The sequence below is a fragment of the Pleuronectes platessa genome, chromosome 18 (assembly GCF_947347685.1).
Source record: "Pleuronectes platessa chromosome 18, fPlePla1.1, whole genome shotgun sequence".
NCBI classification, from domain to species: domain Eukaryota; kingdom Metazoa; phylum Chordata; class Actinopteri; order Pleuronectiformes; family Pleuronectidae; genus Pleuronectes; species Pleuronectes platessa.
This window is the reverse complement of record NC_070643.1, coordinates 15,308,671-15,322,819: the sequence shown is the minus strand read 5'-3', so window position 1 is coordinate 15,322,819 and position 14,149 is coordinate 15,308,671. Positions and strand designations below refer to the sequence as shown.

Genomic DNA, 14,149 nt, shown 5'->3' with positions numbered 1-14,149 from the left:
TTACTGCAACACTTGGCCTCTCGTTTCAGGCAACTTGGTTGCAAGGAAACTACCTGCAGCGAGCGCGCCGGCAGCAAAGATGATGGGCACGGCCTTGGTGATGCCGACGAAGGACTGGAAGATGCTGATTCCCAGTACGGCCGCCAGCTTGCAGAGAGCATTCAGGAAGCCAAACGCCGTGCACCTGCAGACAAGAAGACAAGAAGAGAGGGAGAAACACAGGGGAAATGTTTTAACAATACTGTTAATCTGATCTGTCATCAGTGTGTGTCTGAAGAGGATTTTTCCACATTTCTGCTGAAACAACCTCTTTGTTGTAAAAATGAATAAACAGTCGGAGAGAAATTAAATCACATAAACTTATATTTACAGCAATAATATAAGAAGTGTGTAACCAAGTAGTTAAATAAAACGATCTGTTAAAACTAATTCATCAGATGGTGTTGTTGTAGTGGTAAACATGCTACCAGGAGTCACCAAGGGATATTTTACTCAAAAGCAGAACCTATAAATAAATGATCAATGAAACATGAAATGGACTCTGGCTCCAGTCTGAAGCAAATCTAATTAAAAGCCTCAGTCATCTTCAGACTGACATTTAAATCATCCAGTTTCCATGTTGTTAGCCGTATTAAAGATATGCATAGTAACATAACATGTGACGTATTAGTCCACAAGTAAGTTTAAAAACCAGACTTGAATGGACATAAATGCTTCTCAGGTGGGAGATCATAAATAACTCTATAATATATATTCAATATAACAGAAATAGAAATACAATAAAATAAATGTATATATTGTTAGGACAACATCAGCATGACTAATAAAAACCTACGTTAAATTCAAATAATTCAAAATGAAAACATAATTAAAAGAAATAACTGCCACATCTATTGTTTAAATGTGAATTACAGACAGGTAGCTGCTGCTGTGAAGTCACAGGATGAGATCTTCTCAGTGGGAAAAAGCTGCTGTCACGTCACCTTTTATCCGAGGGGTAGAGCTCCACTGTGATCACATCCAGGGCGTTCCACGAGGCGATGCTGATGCCCCCGAACAGACACAGGAGAGCGATCATCCCCGACTCACTGCTGCCGAACATCAGGAAGAAACAGCTGATGCAAGAAATGACACTGGATCCCGCTGTTCAGAGAGAGAGGAAGCACGGTGACATTAGGTTGAATGGCCTCTACGGGTGCAGTGTGACGATCCTGCAGGGATTTCGATTTACTCACCCAACATCCGCAAACGACCAATCTTGTCCATTAATAGAGCCGACACGATGTTGCCAGGCAGGACTGCCAGTGTGCCGAGGAAGTTGACGAAGTAGATCATGTAGGCGTTGTTGAAGTCGTCGCTGAAGTCGAGCATGCAGCCCTCCTTGTTGTGGAGGAACGTGCTGTTGAGCAGTTTGCAGTTTTCCATCCTGTACTTGAACAAATCTGATGAAAGAAAGGGAGAAAAAATGTGTTAATACTTTGTAATATTAAATCTAAGGATTAGAAAATATGTATAAGTCTTTGTGGAAGCTGATAAATAAACATCCCCACATCTGCACAATGCAGGACTAGCACCCCCCCCCAACAGTATAAAGGGGAGGCAGATATTTCCTTCACTTGCTGGAAGTGGTTGACCAATCACAGTAGACTGGGCTTCATAAGAGACAGCAGCAAAAACCAAGTGTTTCGGACAGATGAGGAAAAGAGGAGCTGCAGTAACTGACATTATGAGGGAAGTGGTATGTTTCCTGAACATTAGAACATTAGAGCATGTCAACCTATGCAAGTAACAACACAAAGTTAATTTATGAATCTGAATTTGAGCAGAATAAGTCTCCTTTAAAGATTCACTTGGTATCTGCTGGTTTCATGGTTTATTTTGTGACTTCAGTGCTTTTCCCCCCAACTTCTGAAACCAAACCTCATACTTGCATCAATGACTACTTTTCCTAAAGGGCGAGAAGAAGGCATACAAATCATCTCCCTGCAGAAGCAGCCAGGACATACAAACCACCGCACAACTGATCTTCTGTCAGCATCTGTTTCTCATCAAAGTTCTAAACATAAAAACAGATTAAACTACTTCATCATTTTAGCTCCTGCAGTATCTTTAAATATACAGTGAATCAGGAAAGCAACAGAGAAGGTCAGGAGAGGTCAAACTACTTCTCCTCGATCTTACTCTGTTTATACCTCACTGTCTGCTGCCGCTGAAAACAGCCTGATTACATATTCTGCTGAAACTGCTTCCAATAACCACAACTGGTTTTATTAAAGAGAGTCTGGCATAAAAAAAAGTGCTGAACGATCATAAAAGTTTGGATGCAGAATAATGTATCTGTGGCTGCAGGGATGAGAAGTTAGTGCGGCTGTGATTGTTGGACCGGAGATGTTCAGATTCAAAACTAAAAATCTGTGAAAGCTTAGAACTGGAGGGAGAGCTACGTGGAAGAGTTTTCCAGTTCCTCAGATGTGTTTCCCAGATTGGAATCGGACATGTTGATTTAATGGCTCATAAGCAGAAAATCAAGACCACACACCAAAAACACACCAGCGACCACGGCCTTGGATAAGGAGGTATAGGGTTTGATCTCCAGCTCCTCCGGTCCGTATGCCAGTGTCCTCGGGCAAGACATTAAACCCTAAATTGCAACTGTTCCGACGTAGAGTGAATAATGTGCGGTAGAAAAGTGCTGCGTAGAGAAGCTGTTTGTGTGTGAGTGGGTGAACGTGACGTCAAGTGCTTTGAGAGGTTGTTAGGACTAGAAGCACTTAATAAAAGCAGTCCATTTACCCCTCTGAATACAGCTTGGACATAACAGAATTATCTTCAAGGCTTCTGTCACTACATCCATCTTTTCAGTGCATGTTTGTGTACAGGGACAGATCACATGTCAATGAACTATAGATACTAAAGAAGACCTAACTAAGAGTCAAAAACAAAAGCATATTCAAAAACGCATTTAGACAAAACAAGAGTGTAAGACAAAGTTCTTACTTATTGCTATTTTTTGTATATTATAATAAAATTACTCGTTAGATCAGCAGGTACCGTGTAGAGGACACTGACACTGAGACATAAGACAAATCTATATGTGGACATTGGTCTGTTCAGTATCATAAAAAGCTTTGGATCTAAGCATCCAGTTGATTTATTCTTCACATCTGTTTTTCAAAGCTCTGTTTCACATCCAATCAAATCGCTCCGCCTTCCAAATATCTGTTTTATTAATTTGTTTACGTTGCTACGGTAACAGCCCTGCAGCAGCGTAACCAGGGGATACTAGCATCACAGTGTTTCTATGGCGACAGACCTGCTGAGCTGCTCAAAGTTCTTTTTTTGTTTTTAACCTTTAAAGCTAAAATGAAATGGTTCTGAATTCATATTCAAGCTGGAATCAATTTAAATTGTGAGAATTAGAATCTGTGTTTAAAACTTGAGCTCAAATTAAATTAAAAAACCTTAAATTAAAAAATCAATCGCAAAACGTAACCATTAATTGAATTAAAGTTCTAATTAATGCTGTATTTCCATTGGTATTTACCTGTGTTGTAGAACAAGCTTGCAATGAAGGTGCAGTTTTTGAACAGGGTGTGTGTGGAGGTGATGTCCTCGAAGTAGCACTCCTCAAACACAGAGTCTTCAAACACCATGGATTTCATCTTCAGGTTGAGGAACCTGGAGAACAGGAAAATAAAATCCAGCTTTAGTGTCATGTCTGCACATTTGTATGTGTAGTGGTATTATATCTAATAATACCGCACTCACTTGTCATTGAAGTAGTGTCCCTGGCTATGCACTTGGTTTTCCAGTGTGAAATTAAAAGTGACATGCTCCACTCGTTCCTTGGTGAAGGTCTTTGTCTTTAAATCATACTCCTGCTTCTGGATGTACTTGATCATGTCCGGGAACCACACCGTCAGGCCGTAGTAGCTGCGGAGTTGAGTTGTCGAGAACGGAATCGAGTGAGAATCAATAGTGACCATGAAGCAGCAAAGATTCTATGAGTCTCTAGTTTACCTGAAGGACATGGTGAACCAAACGGCCATGAGCATGAAGGTAGTCCGCTTGTATTCAGGGCTGAAGCAGGCGAGGATGTTTTGCCGGATCTGAAACATGTGAACAGGAAGGTGAGGAAGACCTGATTCAAACTATAAATAAATGTACGGTTCATCGAATGACACTGAAGCTCTTACTTTAATTATACAATGTGATTTTTCTTTGTTATTCCTGAGCTGAAATATGCAACTTGCAAAGCTAGAATCCTCTTTATGAATATACATTAGCATTTGCAACATAATAGCCATGCAGGTTTTTTTATAATTTCCACAAAAAAAAAGCTCTAAACTATGTACTTATTGTCGAGGCTTTTCTCAGTAGGCGTTAGGTAGGCGGTACAGTAGCAGATTCAGAAGAAGATGTAGGCTGGATGCAAATTAAAATCAGGCACTGAACAAGTTTAAATGTATGAAAACCAAATGCAAAGGTAAAACCAATGCCATTGATTTAGTCAAACATACACGTATTCGTTAGTTTTACCTAATTCCGTTTTAAAGGACCATGTGTGTTGGATTAAGAAACAACTAGTGGTGATTCTGTACATTGCATCTAAATAAATACCCCTTCCTTTCCAACAGCATTGTATTTGTTTTCCTCCCTCAGCCTCACTCACCTGTTGGGAGAGGCTGATAATCTTCAGTCTGTAGCGTTTCCAAACCGGAGTGTCGGTGCCAGTGTCCGTCAACTCGTCAATCTGCTTCACCGTCTTGATGGTGGTGACCTGGGATGAAGGAGAAAAAGTCACTCAACCAGATGTCATGGTTTTGTAGCCACTGAGCTTTCCAGTGGGTTTGCTCTCCTGCTGCTTTTTTTGTTTGGGCATCAAAGTAAAAGAGACATTTTCTCCATGTACCTTATAATAAGGTTACACATGAGCCCTTTCATCACAAACTCTGTTTAGCTATTCTGTTTTATTCCCCCATAAATGTACAGTCCTGAAAACTCTGTTTGGATTTCCTGCTGTGAGGCTCCATTATTGTTCGGTGATTTTAAGGAAAGCACATTAGGTAGGTCCCAGGAGAGAAGTTTCATGTCTGCCGTGGTATACTTACAGAAAACACCTTCTCTGGGTGTCCCTTCGCTCTCATGTTTGTGTCGTGAACTTGCTTCAGAATCATCCAGCCCTCGTCGTGTTTGCCGTTCTGTGTGAGGAAAAGGTCATACAGCACATTTCATTGATTTGTTTTTTAGGAGCCTTGTTATATGAGCACAGGCGGCGACAACTGCCAGCGAGGGGCTAACACATCCGCTGACCTCCAAGTAGAAGCGTGGGCTCTCTGGCACGACGCTGAGGGTGGCGATGGCGGCAACAGACGGAAAAGCGCACACTAACACAAACACACGCCAGCTATGGAACTGGTACGCCGAGCCCATCTGGAAACTCCATCCTGAAGGAGACAGAAACAAAGCAACGCTCAGAACTTATTACACCTCAGTCCATAACGGAGAAGGTCAGACTGTCGATCTTCATGTAGCAACGGGTCTGTGGACAGACGTTTGCCCACAAATGAACTCGAACCTGCCTTTTCCTACCATCTGCTGCCAAGACCAGATATAATAAAGATACATTTCAAAGAATATACTCTGACATTCTGGGAAATATTCCTATTAGTCCTTTCCTTTAAGATTGACACCACTTCCATGTCTGTGATTTAAGTGTCAGAAAGGATGAGGATCAGCCAGTTTGGATCAGTGCAGAAGTAGCCAACCGTAAACCTTATCATTTCAGTGACGTGTGACCGGACTCACCGTAATGTGGGATAATAGCCCAGGCCATAGCCGATGCGTATATTCCCCCGATCATCCAGAACATGCAGAGCCAACTGAGGTGCTCGCCGCGCTTTTCTTGGGACAGGAATTCAGAATAGTAGGAAAACACGATGGGAATCGATCCACCGATCCTGCAAAGATGAGACACCAACTGAGCCAGGAGCAGAACAAATCCAGACATGCATACAGAGTTCAGGTTGTCACATTGACCTGCTTTCAGACATGCACTGAATCCCAGACCTTTTCCTGACGTTTTCCAGAGAGGCTGAGAACATCAGGTACTGGTTTACTTTAAATAACTGTATGATGGACATGACAGACACATACCACAGGTGGGAGCCTCTTACTTCTTCTGAGTCAGAGCAAATCAAGGGTTTAGTGGAGGCACCATCGCTCGAGTCACCAACCTCCAAACTTTAATCTACTCCGCTGGTTTGTTTTATTTGGTCACCGACGCTTTAAAGTAACTTTGGATTTCTCCTCACTTGTGATTCTCCATCGCTGTGGTGGAAAGACTAACTCACAGAGGCTCAGAGGGAATGGGATTGATTTAAGAGCAGAGGGGAACGACTTCAGAATCTCAATTTGCCACTGGGCTCCACCAGAGAAGCTGCTGTTTTTACTAATGTTATACATTTTTTAAACCATAGTCTAACAATACTTATTTGTTTTTATTTTAGTAATCTGGTAATCTATATACATTTCAATAATTCGTTTTAATAAATTTTACATTTATATAGTTAAGTAATCGCGTCAATCAAGTTTTGTATTTTTGTGTTTTCCTACTAGATTGTATAGTATACTATACAATACAGAATACTCTATATAAAGAGTGACGCAGCTGACAGGTCAGACATCAGAAAAAAACGGCCCAGATGGAAGAAGAATAAATCTTTCCAATTACCCGACACCTGAGAGGAGACGGCAAAACAGAAAGGTGCTGTAGCCCTGGACGAAGGAGGAGAAGAAGGAGAAGATGCTGTTGATGGAGAGCGAGATGAGGAGAGACTGCCGACGGCCTATCCGGTCAGCCAGAGCCCCCCAGAGGAAAGCCCCCACCATCATCCCGAAGTATACGATCAGACCTGAGGGGAAAGAGCAATGCAAATGTGAGTGTTACTCATCTTTTTTGGTGAAACCCAATGATCACACATTAACCTGTAAGTGTCTTACCCAGCATGCTCTTGTTCGGTTCAGACAGGCACATATCCTTCTCAGCACTTGGGAGGACGAAGCCGACCACGAAGATCTCAACGCCATCGGCCATGAGAGCGAGCCCCAGCACAAAGTACAGGGTCCACTGGAACTTCCCGTGACCGCATTCTTGCAAAATGGTCTCGTACTGTTGAGCCAGCACCTCTTGGTCCTTCCTCCTCTCAGCCTCGGCCGCTGCGACATCTTTGAACTGCTGAGCGCCGGCATCCACGGAGCCCGGCCCACCAGCCAGGCTGCCTTTGCCCGACTCGGCCCTGGGGATTCCTTGGTACTCGCCCTCGTAGATCTCATCGTCCTCATCGTGGCCCTCTGTGGAGTCACTGTGGCCGCCCTCGTCGTCATTGGCCGCCTGGCTGTCTCCGCGGTAGTAGCCTCCGTCCTGGCTGCCCTCCCTTGGGTAGTCGTCGTCATCGTCCTCTTCAAAGCGACTGTAGGAGCGCTTGCTGTATTCGTCGGTCACCCGATCCACTGAGCGCCCAACCTTCTTAGAGGCTTGCCGCTTGACCTCTTTGGCAATGTCTTTGGCACCTTTAATGAAGGCAGTCCGGTTTTGGTAGCCTTCCTCCATTTCAAAGAGGTTCAGTTGACGCAAAGGTGGTCAAAGGTGGTGGGAAGAGGCCTCCTGAACGCTCAGGACACACCTCAGAGATCTGAAGAGCTCGACTGACAACTGGCTTTTCTTTTCTAGAGAGAAAGTGGAAATAGAAAGTAGTCAATTATGTTTTGTTTCTGAAATCATCGAGGCATGTGGAGGAAAAGCAACACTACACATTTCTGGTGAACCATGAACACTTCTCGTTGGAAAGTTGATCAAACATCCACAAAAAGACACAAAGTATCAAAAGGAGACGCAAAACAATCACAAAGAAATTGATTTGAAATTAGTGCAAAACACAGAAAGAAGGACACAAAGAGATGCAAGACAATCACAACAAAGAAGCACAAAGTGACCGGAGAGATACAAAATGACTACGAAGAAATGCAAAACGTCAGGGAAAACACACAACACTCAAAAACGACAGCACAGAGAAACAACTTCCCCAAAGCAACATCCATGTTTATTGAACATATCGATGAGAAAGGGTGTGAGTTAACACGTCTGTATCAAGGAGCCTGACGTCCATCCCTATTGTCTTGTTTGAACCGATCATTCTTGTTTTTCCACTCGTTAAATGCAATTATTTAAAACGTAATTACACACTTCATGAGAATGGGATTTGGAGGGTTAAAACAGCCTGGGATATTTTACTGATTGACTGCTTGATTGTGGGAAAAGAACTTCCCTCCCAGCATCTCCAAGACAAAATGGTCTCCCCCCCTAAAACTGCCAAAGCACTTTATATGTTAATATTGTTGCGGCCTCATCCAATCGGTCTTTGAACTGATATTTATATTCTCTAGCTAACCAAACAAGCTTTTCCACACTACACCTGTTGCATTTCCAGATCTGCCCGGCATGTGCTCTCTGCTGAGTCACAGAAGGACGGAGCAGTAACTTACAAACAGGAAGGGACAATCGAGGATTTCACAGTGAGGCTTTTTTTTGTAATGCTCTTGTTGCATAGGTGCCCCTAATGCCTTGTTTTACGGTAAAGAGCTAGAGCACATCACCGTGACTCAGATCTACTGCTACTGAGATAATGATACAGAGGATGAGACACTAGCTCTTTGCTGTTTATATTTTCATCCAATAAAGCACGTTGACGTCTCTTCATTAAGTCGTTTACAGGCTGCTCACAGGATCCTGCACCACACTGTAAATCTGTGACTGTTCCCAGGCTTTCAACGTCAGGTCTGAAAAATATTGCACTAACATTATCGAATAAAGTTCAAGTCGTGGATTAATCAAATAAAACCTTCCTTAATTGAAAAAGTGAACAACTGCGGGTGTGGAGGCGATGCGCACTAAAACGACTGAAGCTTGAAATTGAGAAGACGCTACAAATTGATGTCCATTTTACGAGTCGGCTGCAGAGTCACATCTCCCCTTTGGGAAAAAAAACACTTATCCTGAAGAACACTTGTTAAAACCCCCTGACTGGTGCAGTTCAGTGGTGAGAGCCACATCCATATGTTCCTGTATTAAGACTCTGTGAGCCTCGGGTCAGCGTGGAATAAAACAACATGTCACTTTGAATTTGCGGCGCAGGGAAACAACAGACAGAGGATTAGAGAGAAACATCTCCGCAGAGCTCACTGTGGCCAGAACCGGGTCTGACAGGTTCTAACAGAGATGACGGAGCTTTAAATGTTTAAAGGTTGATATGAAGCCTTTAATACAAGTCCACAGACACAGGGTTCACCAATCTTCTACCTGCATTCAAATGTCAAGCTTTTATTCTCTGTAAAATGAATCTCTAAACTCCAAGCATATAAATCCAATGGAGAATTACTGAACTCCTTCATTATCTTTTTATTTATTTATGAATTTTTGGACTAAGACTAGACAGTAACTTTGGCTTAACAATATGAGCCTTTAAAAAACCACCATGAGTAATAACAGATAAAGGGCTATTAAGTTTAAAATTTTCTAAAATCTTCAAATTAGGACAAATGACTGTGAGTGTCCTCCGTGGGAGTTTCAGCATTAAATATTGACCAGGGAGAGGAAGTTAATGTTAATCAGCTCCTTAAAGTAAGATTAAAGAAGATATAAAAGAGACTAAAACCTTCTTGTCCTCCACAGTGAATTGGAACATTTGTCTTCGGGGCTTCTGCTCTACAGTGAATTCAATCGGTGACACCAGTAAAATCGCATCCTTGTTTGCTTGAAGGTGGAGATAATGCAAAAACAAGTGTCTGTAAATGAGTGGCAAATTTTTTATAAAGCAGAGATCTAATTTAAGAAGTGCTAATGTTTAAGGGAGTTGAGATCATTGATTTTTTTAGGGTATTTAACCAATTATTCATCAACAATTGGTCCTTTCATCTTGTAAAATGTGAGGAAATAGTGATAGAGGTCCATCCCATTATTTCAGAGGCTAAAATCACCCATTCTGTCTAAAACCTAAAGATTCTCACGTTGTTTAACATTAACAGAAAATTGTTGGTGTCTATCCTCAAAAACAGGACGTAAATGTAGTCCTTCCTCGCTTCAACTCTAAATCTACTTAGAAGTACGCCACCATCCGTATCCGGCTCAATACCAACACGTGGTTCATTTGTTTCCATTCAGTTTTAACTGGGATATCAAGTCCCATCACGAGGCCGCAAATCCCTCAGTGTCAGCAGGACGAGGCAGATTTACTGGCACAGACCGGCGGAGCCCCACCAGGTCTGGTCGTCCGGGCTAAACTGTGGGAGACTAAACTAATGATGTCTCAGACGGAGCCACTTACAGGCCTGTAATCACCATCGCTCCCAAAACACAGGCACACGGGCCTGGGTAAAATAATACCAGCATATGGAGCCGTGAGCGAACAAGAAAACACGTCAGAGCGGTTTGGTTTTAAAGCCATAAAACACACATTCACTCTCACAATCACACACACACACACACACACACACGTATTCAACCTGTTCTTTCGCTTTGCCTGATGGCAAAATGGTGGAGAAAGCACAGGTGTAACTAACACTATTAACCACGGTTGAGTTCTATTTAAATCTCTCAGTATAAGAATGCAGGGTCCATAAAACCGAAGCAGCTAAATCGAAGTCAGACAATCTTAAATTGTATTATTTAACACTTGCTGCAACATCAAAATAAAAGTAAAACAGTGACTCGGGTGAAGCTTCATCCCATTGCACCTACAACTGTTTTTAATTGTACTAATACCCAATGTGTCATTACCTCCACCAAGGTTTCCACTACTGTCCATTTGTTTGTTGGTTGATGTGTTTGTTTATAAGCAGGACTACAGAAAGACAACTAGACAGACTTCCATGAAATGTAGTGAAAGGATGCGGATCACTTTGTTTAACACTGTGAGATGCACACCATAGAAACCAAAGCTCATAGGCCATATTCATTATTAAGTGAAAAATAATGCGTCTCTGTAGGAACAATCTTAAATACCAACCACAGTAAATCAATAGACATTTAAGGCCGTTTAATTCATATTACAGACACACTGCACATCCCTTTAGATGGAGAGATTTAGAAATAATGTACGAAAAAGCAACCACAAAAAGATAACAATAGAAAAGGATAAGACAGGGACTGAGAACATGTCGGTCTTCGGCTATCGTCTGACCATGAATTAGCCCCTGAGGGCATGTTGGTTTTTTGTGGGTGTAGAGAACAGATATCTGGACTGAGACTCTCTCACAACCTGACTAGTGAATTTAATAACACGAGTCCAACATTTCTCAGAAAATAACAAAAAGCAGTGATACTTTTTGAAAATGTTTTAGGTCCAGAGGACATTTGGGCTCATCTCTATTAACAGCTATCTTAAATATGAATGCAGATCAATATAAAAGCTCCTAGTCGATGAATTTCCATCAATGTGTTCCACCTCTCTTCCTTCTCCACAGGGACTATTTACCTGCAAAGCCTGCTCAAACCTGATTGGTCAAACTAGATAACTGGTCAACCGGCAAGCTTTCGATTCTCCATATTCACATGCAGAATCTGTTTATAGAGATTAAATACATATATGCTGAAGTAACATTCTAGTTTTTTTTTGTACAAATGCCCTTGTGTCATTTGTATGTATCTTACACAACGCTTGTAATGGATCTTTCATTTTAACCCTTAAACAGGAGAGCAAACATTAGTCGTGCATGCAGAGGCTTGGTTTCTTACACCCGTGCATCCCACAGAGATAAAGACTCGTCCGCCTCAAAGAGAAAAGCCTAGAGCCCACTTTCCACACTTTCTCATCCCATCCATTCCCATTTCGCTGTCAAGTTGACAGCCTCTCCATGGCCCCCCCACGCTGCCTGCAACACACACACACAGCCCTGTCAGTGGAGGGGAGCGAGGAAGGCCTGAGGATGAGGAGGATGGCGGATGGAGAATTATTGCTCCCTGGTCTCTGTTTAAAAAAAAAAACCTTTTTCTTTTCTTTTCACCCTCGTTGAAAAATCAATCAGGGTCAGTTTACCACTTGCTTCCAAGGCCGAGCGGAGCAGATAGCCATCACATCACATGCACCAGAGCTTACTAAAGCAAGGGGGGGGGTTCTATCAGTCAAATGTCGTGCTGAATAACAGGGACACCTGAAGATAGCATCGCATCGAGAGAGGCAAACAACCCACAACCCCCAACCCCGAAAAGAAAAACATTAATATGATATTCTGCTTTAACAGGCCTGTTTAAATATCTGAGCTTCTTGTAGGGATTATTTCTCTAATAAATGGCAATTACGTGCGAATAGAATGAAAACGTGAAAGCAGGAGTCTGATTGAAGGTGAATGAATTGGAGGATCCAGTCGGCTTGTCTTCATTGATGATCAAGGGGGGGGGGGGGGGGGGGGGGGGCTCGTCGATTACACAGATATCCCCCAGCATTAAAAACAGGAACCTGATGATAAATAGCCGGTTTGTGTGCTCGCTCCCTCACATCTGTCCCTCGTTCTTAGAAATATCAGCCAACATCAGCATCTGGTCACGACTCGGGTTAAATCATACATAGCCTCGATTCAAAAAATCGATCCCGATAGCTGTGTGAAGCCAAACGACAGGAGAACACGCCCATCACCTCTTCCTCGTGATGATGTCTTAATGCCGGGGAAGGAAAATAAAAGAGACAAACAGAATCCCAGCCGCCATCGGTCCCCACATTTGGGGTTTGGATCTCACCTTCAGTTCCTGCGACGCTCGGTGCCTCCTCCGCGCGGAGATGGTGGTGATGAAGAATGAGGAGGATGAGGAAGAGGATGAAGCCGTAAGAGGCTGTTGCTGCGAAGCGGGTGATGATGCTGTGCGGGGCTGGAGGAAGAGAGAGAGAGAGAGAGAGAGAGAGAGAGAGAGAGAGAGAGAGAGAGAGAGAGAAGACCACGCCATCCATCCATCCACACACACACACTCAGTGATGCGCAGGGGTCCCCTCCCCCCATGCAAAATAAATCTCACGAGCACATTAACGCATTCATATCTGGGGGGGGGGGTTGCGCAGATTGTGTGTAGATCTGCGCCAAAACCCCTTTTTAACTAATTATGCGTTTTTTCCGCATCCAAAGGCTCGTGTGAGGTTTGCGCATCAAATGACTGCAAATGCATTTCGCATCAATTACATATATATATATATATATGTGTGTGTGTACATCCTCTCACGTATGCGCAGCCAAACACCTAAATTTCCCCATCATCTAATTTTTACCAATTCACGATTATTACGCACGTTAGAATAAAATTCGTGCGCACAGGCAGCACACACACACAAACACACGTGAGAGCACACCTGACTCCGGTTGCCATGCCAACCACTTGCCATCTTCTTGATCCCTCTGGCTGCATCAAGTCCTCACCAACAAGACACGCGAGGCTACACAGAGAGAAGCACCTCTCACGTACCGTTTATAGATCATGTGAAGCAGGATCTTTGTCTTTACGGCTCCAGCTGGGAGGAATATGATGGAAACTGTAAAGATGTATTTAAAAAGAATCCCCAATGCTCAAGGCAAGAAAAAGCCGGAGACAAACTCCTATGGTTGTTAATAAGCTGCAGGTGTCATTGGATGGTGTGAGATGAAGAAACTCTTGTACCATGTGTTCATGTCGTCTTGGCGGAGCAATGTCATAAATAATGGAGCACGACAAACTGATCATGATTCTGCTCCTTGTGCCAGTCGTGAACGTAAATGTAAGAGTTGATACTGATGCTTAAGAAGGTAAGTTATGAACTTAACATATTGAGATCTCATTAACGGGTACAAAACTCTATCTGATCTGTGTGTTGTGATCTGTTGTGTTCGGACAGCAAAACATCATGCTACGTGACGTTCTACTGATAATTGCTGACCGACCAAAAAATGAATTTATTAGTAGTACATCGAGGTGAGTACTTTTTTGAGCACTATATTAAAATAACTATAACTAGAGGACTCATGGGAGCTCACACCTCCACCAAGGCCAAACAGTCCCCTTAATAAACCACATTTAAATTCACTAGATCCAGAGAATCTCCACCAAATAGCAGTCCTCTACACAGGCAAGATT

The 14,149-nt window shown here is 42.8% G+C and overlaps 1 protein-coding gene across 1 annotated transcript; it reads right to left on the bottom strand.

Moving 5' to 3' along the window:
- Nucleotides 1–7,612, bottom strand: LOC128461849 (synaptic vesicle glycoprotein 2A). The gene is made up of 12 exons (XM_053446987.1): nt 7,003–7,612; nt 6,734–6,914; nt 5,809–5,960; nt 5,314–5,447; nt 5,112–5,201; nt 4,673–4,780; nt 4,021–4,109; nt 3,769–3,933; nt 3,545–3,678; nt 1,236–1,442; nt 984–1,143; nt 1–184 (listed from the first exon to the last, which is right to left on the bottom strand). The coding sequence occupies exons 1-12, from the start codon at nt 7,610–7,612 to the stop codon at nt 1–3; spliced, it is 2,214 nt and encodes a 737-aa protein (XP_053302962.1).
- Nucleotides 7,613–14,149: the final 6,537 nt, after the last annotated feature.